This window comes from Morone saxatilis, unplaced genomic scaffold (assembly GCF_004916995.1).
Source record: "Morone saxatilis isolate NCDOM2014 unplaced genomic scaffold, NCSU_SB_2.0 Contig16, whole genome shotgun sequence".
In the NCBI taxonomy this organism is placed as follows: Eukaryota; Metazoa; Chordata; class Actinopteri; family Moronidae; genus Morone; species Morone saxatilis.
In genome coordinates, this window is record NW_023339718.1 from 3,011,940 (window position 1) to 3,023,281 (window position 11,342).

The 11,342-nt window shown below is 37.9% G+C and overlaps 1 protein-coding gene across 1 annotated transcript; it reads right to left on the reverse strand.

Moving 5' to 3' along the window:
* Positions 1-6,780: 6,780 nt before the first annotated feature.
* cunh5orf34 (chromosome unknown C5orf34 homolog) lies at positions 6,781-10,553 on the reverse strand (the record flags this gene model as incomplete). Its single annotated transcript, XM_035658706.1, is given in 10 exon segments — positions 6,781-7,533; positions 7,673-7,719; positions 7,820-7,917; positions 8,003-8,072; positions 8,146-8,237; positions 8,370-8,490; positions 9,475-9,573; positions 9,666-9,928; positions 10,018-10,365; positions 10,464-10,553. Coding segments are annotated over 10 exon segments (1,410 nt in total), but the record flags the coding sequence as incomplete, so codon positions are not given.
* Between the last annotated feature and the right edge of the window lie 789 nt (positions 10,554-11,342).

Here is an 11,342-nt window from a genome sequence, read left to right on the forward strand (position 1 = left end):
GTGGGACTTGAACCGGTGACCCTCCCGTTCCCAAGCCAAGTCCCTACACACCCAGCTACTGCCGCAGTGTTAAATAGAGGTCAAAGCAAGGTTGTAAATTAACTTCACCACACCCCAAACATCAATTTATGGATCTTTATTGTTGATTTTTTTTTAAAAAGCAGTAAGTTTAACAGTAAATGTATGCATCAACAAGGAATAAATCATGTGCAAGCTGTTAAATCAATTTGTTCAAACAAACGCTGATGCAAATATTAATAAACAGGATTCCTCCATGGACAAATTACAAATGATTACATAAAAAAAGACACCAATGCACAGTTATAAAGCTCTGCTAATTCTAATAACACACAGTGGCAACAACAGGTTGCAACATAATATTTCATATTATGTATTAATCATAAAACATGTAATACATCTATTAATGGATCTTTATTAACCATGCTCTTTGAAGATTCATCAACAAAGTGCAAACACTGCATATTGACGTATGCCATTAAAATGATCCGTGCTCTTCACATTGTCGCAGTTGTAGATTAGTCGATTTCATAGATGCAGGCTGTAGAAAAAGTATTAAAGTTGTTTTACATTGAATATATGAATATCTGGTCTGACTATGTTTGTACTTTTTATTACACTAGATTTTATTTGATAACTATAGTTACTGTGCACATAGAGATTGCAGTGTAATTCCAATATATACCTCGCTCCAAATTGTACTAAAGTACTTTACATGACTACTGGTCTGTTAATATTATATTTGGAATTGAAAACCAGAACATACCTTCACTGATGTCGTCATAAATATCACACCTATGTAAAATAATAATCAAATCAATACGTTACTGATCATACTGTGCAGCAGCTGGATTTAATTGTCCATGTGTAGTAAGTTTAAGACACAATATGCAGGTGAACATATATATGACATTGTTACCCATCAAAAGGAAGTTGAGGAATGTGGGAATCGACATCATCATAAACATCATCTGTGGGCAGAGAGACAGTAAACGTTTAGTGGTTTGTACGTGTCATTAATGTGCCAGAAATATTAGTAGAAATGCCGACATGTTTACCTTCATCTGGGTTTGGAGAAACTCTGATGGGAAAAGAGAGAAAGCATTATGAAGATACAAATGTGTTGGCTTAAAGCAGACTTGAACACATGCAAAAAAGAGTAAAATTAGAACCTCTCTGACTCAAAGAGTGCACATTATAAGATTCAGAAGGTACTTTCTGCTGAGAGGTTTTCAGGGTTTCACTTGCAATTAAAGCTGAACTTCCTGTTTCATGGCGAATTGTCAAAATCCGACGCAGCCCCACGAGTTCAACATACAGTCACAAATAGCACAACTTTTAATTGTCTTCAGATTTCACTGACCAAATTTAAAGTTTTTTCCTCAGAGAAGTTCGTTGAAATACAACGCAAAAAAAATCGCAGAATATGACCACTAAATTCAAAATGTCTGACTTCCTGTTGGGTATGAATCCAAGAGGCTTTTTTGCTTGTCTGACCATGAGACACACGTGTACCAATTTTCCTACATGCTTGCTGGTATGTGTCTTGGGGGATGATTCTGGGGTGTGTGACCAAAAGAATACTTACATTTTCGCTACCACAGAATTTTGTTGCGGCCTCCAAAAATGCTATTTATTTAGTATTAAAATAATAATAATAATAATAGCCCAAGCAGTTTCAATAGGGCCCTTGGCTCTGAATCTTATTCACCACTAGGTGTCACCCATACATGATCTACATTTGTCAAACAGTAGGAGTGGAGTGGAAAAGGACTTCTTTGCTATTTGAAATAGTAAGACTTTTTTTCTGTGTACAATTTTACACTTGATTCCATCAAAGAAACTGACTTTCAGTTTATAGTTAAACATCCACCTCTGTTGTCTCCCATATCACTGTGAAGTAATAAGCTTATTTTAACTCAAAACTATTGCATTGAAAATTTTAAGTAACACAAACTTTTTATAAATTAAAAAAGATTCTTGCAACTTTAGTAGCTTTAATTTGCAATCTTATGTGACACTGACTAGTTCAAGTTACGACTGAAGTTACAGAAACATTCCTGATTATGGTAAATACTTATTTGTATTTTGTTTTTACAGTTTAGGTTAGAAAATGTAGTTAGTCTGACTTAAAATATTCAAGGTTTTCGGTTTCAGCAAGTCAAATTAACTTATATGGTTTTACAGTGTATCACTAGCATCTACTTTAATTGCTCCCACTGTGATTTGTGCAGTAACAAATGCCCCAATCTGACCCATCCACTCAAAACAAAAAGAGTACAACCTCGTGTGCGGATTATCCACGTCATCATAAACATCCTCCTCCTCCTTGGCTGTTTCAAAAACAAGAAAGAAAAAATTGCGATTATGTAGAGAGCTCACTGTTGTCATATTTAAACACATTAAATTACACAAAAGCAACACAAACAGTTTACCATTCTGCACGCTGAGCCCGCTGAAAAAGGAGAGAAACCATCAAATCAGCAAAAGATCATAATATGTGTGATGGAAGAACTTTTCTTAGATTATTTTTTTAATCTGTATTTTAGAGGTGTTCTGCACCTGAAAACCTCAGCTGGTGCCCCAAAGCTGTCATAAAGGTCTGGCTCTGCATCAGACTGGTGCCACTCTGGCTCCTCCTCTTCCTCCTTCTCCTTTTTTATATCATCATTGCCTACATCAACGGGCTTCACATAGTCATCTGAAAGGACACATGCATCAGCACACATCACTGTATTATGTGAGCATTCGGCAGCTACGTGTTGTAACTGATAGTGAGCACAGAATGTCTGTTAGCAACGTACAGAAATCCTGCATTTCCCTGGTCGGCCATTGTCCCTCTGGGTCACCGGTACTGTGGATGACCCCCACCATCTCTCCTTGAGTCAGAGACAACTCGGATTTTCCTCCTTTAAGTTCAACAACTGTCTTCTCCCTCTTGATGTGAACACGTCCTTCAATCTAGTTGAGGATAAGGAGATGTCAGTTATGGCTGTTATGGCCCGCATGACAAATGTCAGTCTAGAGTGACGTAAAAATTCTGATATGTCTGTTCACACTGAGGTCAGATTGCAAAGAGTCAGACCTGAATCTGATTTGGACCACATATGAAAGTGGACCAAATCAGAATGAAAAAGATGTGTGCTGTTCACACTGATCTGAGTCACGTATGAGCATATGAGGGATCACTTTGGCTTGCAGTGTAAGTTTTGTGCTTTTACCTTTAACAACTTCTTTGCTTCTTGGATGATCTTCTCTCTGGTTTTCTGTTGTTTTTTCATCTCTTTCTTCTCTTTCTTAGATAACATTTCTGGCTCCTGTTTATCACAGCAAACTTATATTAAAGGCATCATTTTGGTAGCAAGTACAAACTTTACTCAGCCCAGAAATAGCACTTACTGCCTGTTTCTCCTCTGTGACTTTGTCATGGTTTGTGTCCTCTTTCCCGCTATTACTTTCTTGATTTTCTTTAGATTTCTCCCTTTGGAGAGATAAAAACCGATATAATTTATATATACACAACAATATTAGCTTTATTCCTGCCTGACTCTTACCTTCTATTATTAAGGTTCTGGTTCATGTCTTTAGTCAAATCTGCCTGTAGAGACAAAAGAGATCAAACTGATGAAAACAAACAGTCAAAATGAATACTATTTCCTTACAGCACCTTGGGTTTCTACAGCAATCTAACAATGGCAGGATGAATGAATTACCTCTCTCCTCTTTGAAGGATGTTCTGTGAAGACAATGCAACAAGGAATTCAGAAATCTTCCCACAATTGATTTTATTTGCTTGTGTGACCGATTAAAATAACGGTAGGTTTATTTAGTAAAATTATATAAAATGAGGCACAACCTTCACTTGGGAGCGGTGGAGGGTTCATGATGCCGACATCATCATAGGGCTCATCTTCGTCTATTTGTTGAAGCCTTGATTATGGTCAGAAAGAGATCAATTCAAACATGTTATGGACAGTCTGGGATAGGCTTTGTCTTTGCTGCTGTGCATAATTTCTCAAAGCAGTGGTTTCCAACCATTTTCCCATTTTCTATCATTAAATCAGCTGAATTAGTGACATATTGTATGGATATTTCATATTGAATTCAATGCATAACAATAACATTACACATAGTAACTGCAGGAAGTTTGTGGAAAATGAGCAATTTGGATGAATATTATTGCGTCAGAGATTAGTTTTCCTGATATTTTTTAGAAACTTTTTCTACAATTCTCTCTCATTATTATGTATAATACATTTTGATAAATCATATATACGTAATAGGCTTCTTTTTGACAAATGAAATGTTTTAAGTGCCATTATTTTTTACTATTCAAAATGGTGATACATTTTTATTTGTCTAAGATGCAGAAGATTATGGATACTGGATCTTTGAAAGATTTTTTAATGAAATAATAATGTGATTTGATATACAGATCCAAATCCATAAACTTGTATACCATTGGACCTTTGCGGATACAGGTCCTTTTTGTCCATTGATTTTCTAATGCAGGATGAGTGAAGGCTCTGTGAATATCGCTTGTGTTTAGATCTTCACTGCGCCTTTATCCTGTGACATTTTTTAGAAATATATATCTTGTCCTGAACAATAATAAATAGTATTATATATAAATAGAACATTTTCATTTAACTTTCTTCACAGAAATAAATCTGATACAGGCCTATTGCATATGTAGTTTTCTTAAACCCCTTATAATCAAAAAGTGCCTCCTGTGAAGCTCTGGTGACCCTTATTTGGAGTGAGGATCCCCATGCTGGGTACCAAAGGGCGTTGTTGAGATCAGTGAGGATCAGACAAATAGCTTCCTGTGAGAAGCATCAGTGCTGCAACTGTGAATCTTCAGTAGATCAGTTTAATGATTACAACCAAGGCCTTCACATATACAGCCAGTGTATACTTGCATGTCTCATTATGTTAGCAATAAGTTACCTGCATTATAATTTGCTACAATACAGCAATTCTACAATATGAACACTTACGAAACAGCTGCATGGTTGGATGATTGGCACGGGCGTGGAGGTGGACGGGCGGGTGGCTGAACAGGACACGGTGTCTTCACCCCTAATGCTGTCACACAAAAATATTTGATTTAACACACAACAGTCAGCTACAGAGTACATTTAAAAAAAAAACATTATAGTATTTGAAGAAACAATAACCAGATGTGTGAATTATGCTTTTCTTAGAAAAACTGTTTCTCACCAGCATTCAAAGACTTTATATTCCTTCTAAATCGATCAATGTCAACATCTGGAGGCCTGTTAGGCTTCTGAGGAGGCTTTCCCAGAGCAGGCACATCAGGAAGGCTCCTTTTGGATTTATTCTGGCTTCCACTTGTTCTGCTATTGTTAGGTTTCGGCCTATGTGGAAGTCTGGGGGGCTTAGTGCCGGTGATGCTTTTCACACCGTATTCACCTTCAGTCAAACTTTGCTCTTTGGTAACACTGCTTTGCTGTGCCAGAGACAGTTTGGATTCCTGGGTTTTTGATTTCATTATGGTGGTAGACTCCAGTCTTTTATCGTTTGTCCATACTGACTTGGTTGAAGTAAGAGAGACGCTGGTGTTGCTGTAGACATTACTATTGGATTTCACTGTAGATTTCATCATTACATTTTTGGATTGAGAATGCACAGAGGATCCAGAGAAGTCCCTGTGTGTCTGTGTTTTAGCAGGTTCAAATGATGACAGTGGCTTTGCATATTGGGATGGTGGAAGAGTAGCATTGAATCTTTTATTAAAGACAGGCTTAGTGGTTGTGTTGGCAGAACCTGATAGTTGCTCCTCAAAGGCAGCTATTCTTTCTTGAACAGAGGATACAGCGCACAGCTCTTGTCGGACTGCTAATTTATAGGAAGCATCTGGTACAGAGCTGCGACTTGTGGTGAACTGAGCCATGAGTCCCCAAGTGTATGACCTTTCCTATATAGGAAAATGAAAGAGTTTCTTTAGTCTACAAAGTCTCTCTCTTCACTTTTTAATGTTGCCGTATATTAGTGAAGCAAGCATGAATATAAATAACATTACATGCACACCCCAGGAAGCAAAAAAAAAAATAAGAAAACTATAACAGAAGATTTCAAGAGGAGCATCAGTTTCTTGAAAAAATTAAGAGGAACCACTCACCTGATCTTTGATTCTGGTATGTAAGTGCTGTGTAAGTGAGCCTGTGTGGCCAGAGGCTGCGTGATACAGTTGTTGTGATACCAAAAAAAAAGACTTGCTCCACCTATAAAGGAAGTATTGGACTCTATTGAACTGAGTGAAAAAAGGCAAGTGCCCTCTGTTCAGTGTGATTCAAAATCTGTAGCCATAATAAAGACTAAATGTGCACAAGACACAGCTGCTGGGAGTTTGTTTGTGCGTGCCTCTTGAAAATATACAAACCTTTAACACTCAGCGAGAACAACCGATCATTATTGAATACATACTGTGACAGGAATGTTAAGCTCCAAATATAAAGAATAAAAAATTACATAATATAAAATGATAAACTAGATAACTAAAAACCTGTCTCTTGTTTACAATATAAAATACACATGCATAGAAGTACCATTACCATGACTCCATACAGCCCTTCTGTCCCAAGAGGAGGAAATTGAACATCAGCACACAGGTAGTTGTTTTACAGCTGTAATTTATTGAGAAATGAAAAAGACAAGATGGCATATAGCATATATTTGCGAATTTGTTTATCTTCTCTCATACATTTCATGTTTTTTTTATGCTTTTTGACTATGGAGGGTCCTTATGTCAATCAACACTCACGCCACTTAATAAAACCATTTATGGGCTTTCAACAATGCCCTGATAAACATATTGCACCTAAGGGATAGACTTAAACGCAAGTCCGCAGGTTAGTGGAGTAGCGACCTACATTTAGTCATGCACTTGAGTTTATAATCCAGAAATAGTTTTTTTTTTTTTAATCAGTGACATCTTGTGACAAGTTGTTGTGTGTGTAGGAGGAAACATCAAGGTGTTAAAATTCATTTTGCACCATTGCAAGTTCTTATCTGACAGGAAGGGACTGTGTCACGACAAAAATATTGTAATTAGCAACTGGGACAAAACCTTCTATATTCATGTTGTTGGTATATAAGGTCATGCCAGAGTCAGTAGTTAATACAACCTTATACAATTAATACAAACTCCAAATCTAAGAGTTAAAACCCATGTACCAGCATCGACATAAAGAAAAATCTTTATTTCAATCTCTACACACACAGAAGTAAAACTTTATATATATATATATTCAAAGTCCCAACAGTCAGGCTTTCTTCTTTTTAAACTCTTCTCTTAATCGGGACTCTTTCACGTCAGCGTGGCTGCAGATATGAGAGCATCAATGTCCTGTATGGCTTTGGATGTCCTTCGAAGAGCGTCAGCGATGCAGTTCTCAGTCACTGCCTCTTGAGTCACCTCTTCTACAGAACTACCGTCTGGTTCTGCACATCGTCTCTCACTCCTTAGCAGGTGGTTGTTCTCCAGCAGAACTGAGCACAGGATGTTAAAGAGCATGCACCGTCTTCCACAGCATTATTTATGTGCATGTGACCTAATATAACATGGGTGATTCACAGTATATTAATGTACACAGCCGCTTATTGCTGTCATCTTAATGTTAAAGGATACAGTTGAATCGTTTTATCTTCTCCAATTCTGCAGCTACCAGATCTGACCTAAATTGAATATAAAAGGTGGAAAGAAACATTATATACAAGCTGTTAACACATTACTTTCAGTATTAGAATACCAAAGGAGTGAGCACATATAACTCACCGACTTTCTGCCATCTGCATGACATACATATGCTGCTCAACAGATACAGGATTTGACAGATTTTCTTCAATCTTTGCTGCTTTAGAAAATTGTTGGCCCTGGAAACCAAATCATAATCAAGTTAGAAGCTTGAATACTGTCAACAACAGTTGTGGTAATATTTGCAGGGACTACTTTTTCAACCTCTTGCAAGCAGCTGGGTGTCACAGGGAGCTTCAGTGATTGCTTGGCCTCGTTGTAGCACGTGAGGATCCTGTAAAACACAGATGTGATAGTCAGGGACTGATGAAATAAAGTCGGACTCAGACTGTAAAGCAGTGACTTACCTGCTTGCACGACTGACAATAGAGCTTATAGAGTACAGCTGTCCGGGTACATCCGGTGGAAGGTTGTTCAGATGGTAAGTTACCTCTTTCACCTGTGAGATAGACACAATCAATTAATCAGGCTTTGTTCATTTATGCAACTCACTTCATACCGGTTTGGCTTTGTGTTTTAACTCCAGTGCTACTTTAAATATAGTAGATTAGACTATAGGTATGAAATTTACCCGCCCTGACAGGAGCTCAGGTTTGTGATGAGTGAAATAAGTGTTGAGTACACCGTTAGACCGGATGACAGATCCATCTCCCGGTGAAACCTCTACAACTGAGACAGCCCCGCTCAGTATCCTACACAGGAGACACACAGGTAAACACACAGTTACACTACACACTACACACTACACTAAAGGTTATACATATATATGAGACTTAAACTTACCTAATAATATGGCAGCAAACAATTATTTTCTATGTAAAAATATAATGAACATCACATTTTGCCTGTGTTGCTATCACAGCCTCTCTGTGCTCTGTTTAGAAAGCTGGTAAGGCCATGCATGCATGTTAGTGCATGTGAGTCCCTTTATTTCCAGCAGAGAAACCTTCACTTAAGGATTTATTTTGACCAAACCAGAATTGGTGATTGTTGGAACAGTGGAAAAACTAACAAAGACAGTTTTGGTGAGTTTTATTTTGTTTCTGTTCTCTTTTAATAAAGTTATGATGTTGCAATGATATGTGAGGTAAAATTGCTGTTTTTGTTTATGGAGTCTGGTGGCAAGTGCAATACTATGGCTGCTTCTGGTTAAACAAAAGGTCTATCTCTGCAGGGATCCTTTCCGTAATGTTTATAGACACTCTCAATCTCAGTCTGTCAGTGGCTTTACCGGATGTGCTTTGACCGGCGCATTTGTTGCCGCTGCTATTACAGCCTGTTTCATAAATATTTTAATATATCTAACTGAGTCAATTAACAGTTTATTTAGACCAAACCAACTTGTATAATTGTTGGAAAGACTGTGGAGGAACTAACAAAGACTGTGAGTATTATTTTGTTCAAAGTGTGTTTTATAATTATCTGCCAGATAAAATTACTGGTTTTGTCATTGGAGTCTTGTCAGCCATAGTGCCCATTGTTTTTGGACTGAGATGCTGGTGCTCTAGTGCAACATCTAGTGGCAAGTGAATTTCAGATAACCTTTAGAAAGGTTAAGGCAGACAGGAACTGTGTCCTTTTCTTGTGAAATATCTATTTTTTCCTCATTTTGAGCATGAAATATAAACCTTTGATGTTTCAATGTCCTTTTTAACCTTGGAAACCTGCAGACCTACCTGTAGGTGACTCCGTGACACCACATCACTTTTACCAGCTCTGTTGGAAGATCTTGGTCTGCATATTCTTTTTTATCCAGGGGGTCTTTAACCTTCCACCTAAAATAAACGAGTAAAGAAGCTTAAATCAGTCAATGAACATTGTTAAATTGTGCTCCACATTATTTACTCGAGTCAACTGATCATTCAACCTGTGCCAGTGAGGCGATGGACATGTGAGAGACAGCGCCTGAGGAAGGTGAGACTTTCTTTCTTCAACGGATATGTCTGACAACTTTATTCTCCTGTATGCCCGGGTGAGATCGCTGTCTTCCTCTGCGCTGACATTTTCCGGTTTAGAGACACGAGCCGTCCAGAGATGGTGAGCCAAGGAAAGAGGGTAGCGCCAGAAGGGGGCGACAGCGCAGCAGGAGTGATGCTGGACCACTGCAGTGGATTGGTACATGTCCTCTGGCTGGGAAGAGAGGAGAGAGGAAGTAAAGTAAGTAAATCATTTAATCAAAGCTGTGATATGAGCACAGTAATATTATTAAGAAGCATTACCTTTGACTGAGCAGCGCTGGTAATCCGAGGAGAGCAAGATCTTGATCTAACAGACTCATTCCTTCTGCTTCCTCTCCCCTGATGAACCTCTTTGGTCTCCTCATTGGTGGTCTGACAGATCAGATTGCTGTCAGAGTCTCTGCTGAACCCCTGCAGGCTGTGGTGCTGATTCGGAGTCCGACTGAGGCTGCATGTGAACTCGACGGAGAATTCTTCACCCGAGGGCGACAGCGTCAACACGGCTCGCCCCTCCTCAGACCTGATGAGGGTCTCGCCTCCTGGTCCGAGCTCAGCATCACGAGAAGACCACTCAGGCCACTGCACGTCTGAGTCAACGCTGAAAAAAGGCTGCAGGTGGAAATGCAAAAAATTATAATAATAATAGTGATATCATTGGCAAAACATAATTAGAAGAATGATAGGAGGCTGGGAAATCTTTTTGGTACCTTCTTGTGGTCAGTGGGGATGAGTTCCTCTGGCAGATATGGTCGACTAGCATATTTATTCCTAAATGCCAACGCAGCCAGCATTAGCTTCTGTAAAATGACATCAGAAGTTTGAAAATGAATGCACTTTGAATGCAGAGGACAAACAAACTGTGTACATTTGTCAGAACAAACAACAGTCTTTAGGGAGTGGTGGAATATAGCTAAATACATTTAATCAAGTTCTGTACTTAAAGGAAACATACCTATAGATATTATATTCCATTTCGGCAAACAGATCCTCCTAAATGTTACACACTGGACCTTTAAGTCCAATTATTATGTACTTTTACTTCCATTTTTCTGCTATAATTTGGAGGCAAATATTGTATTTTTTATTCTGCTACATATATTTTATAACTTTAGTTACTAGAGTTATATTCAGATGCTTCATACAAAATGTAATTAACTAATTATGATAGATTGTTATAGATTAAGCAACCCTGCAGTATATAAAGTAGCCCCTTCTTTACCAGCTACATCATTAGTGATGCTTACACATTAATACATCCCTAATTATAATCTAGTAGTAGATAACTTTTTTCTTCAATGGTCTTTTTATTGATGACAAAGTATGTACACTATAGCATAAGACAATCACTGTACAGGAAGAAAATGTTAGATTTTTTGTACAACGTCCACCCATGACACAACACAACCCCCTGTCCAAACATCCAAACATGGACATACATATACAGCCACATCAGAAAGATATAAAAGATTAATAAGAATTAATAATTGAGAAGAAGAAAAAAAAAATGGGCACAGACAACACCAAAAAAGGGTGAAATAAATGAAAAAATAAATAAAATAAAGTTAAATAAAATAAAATAAAGTTAA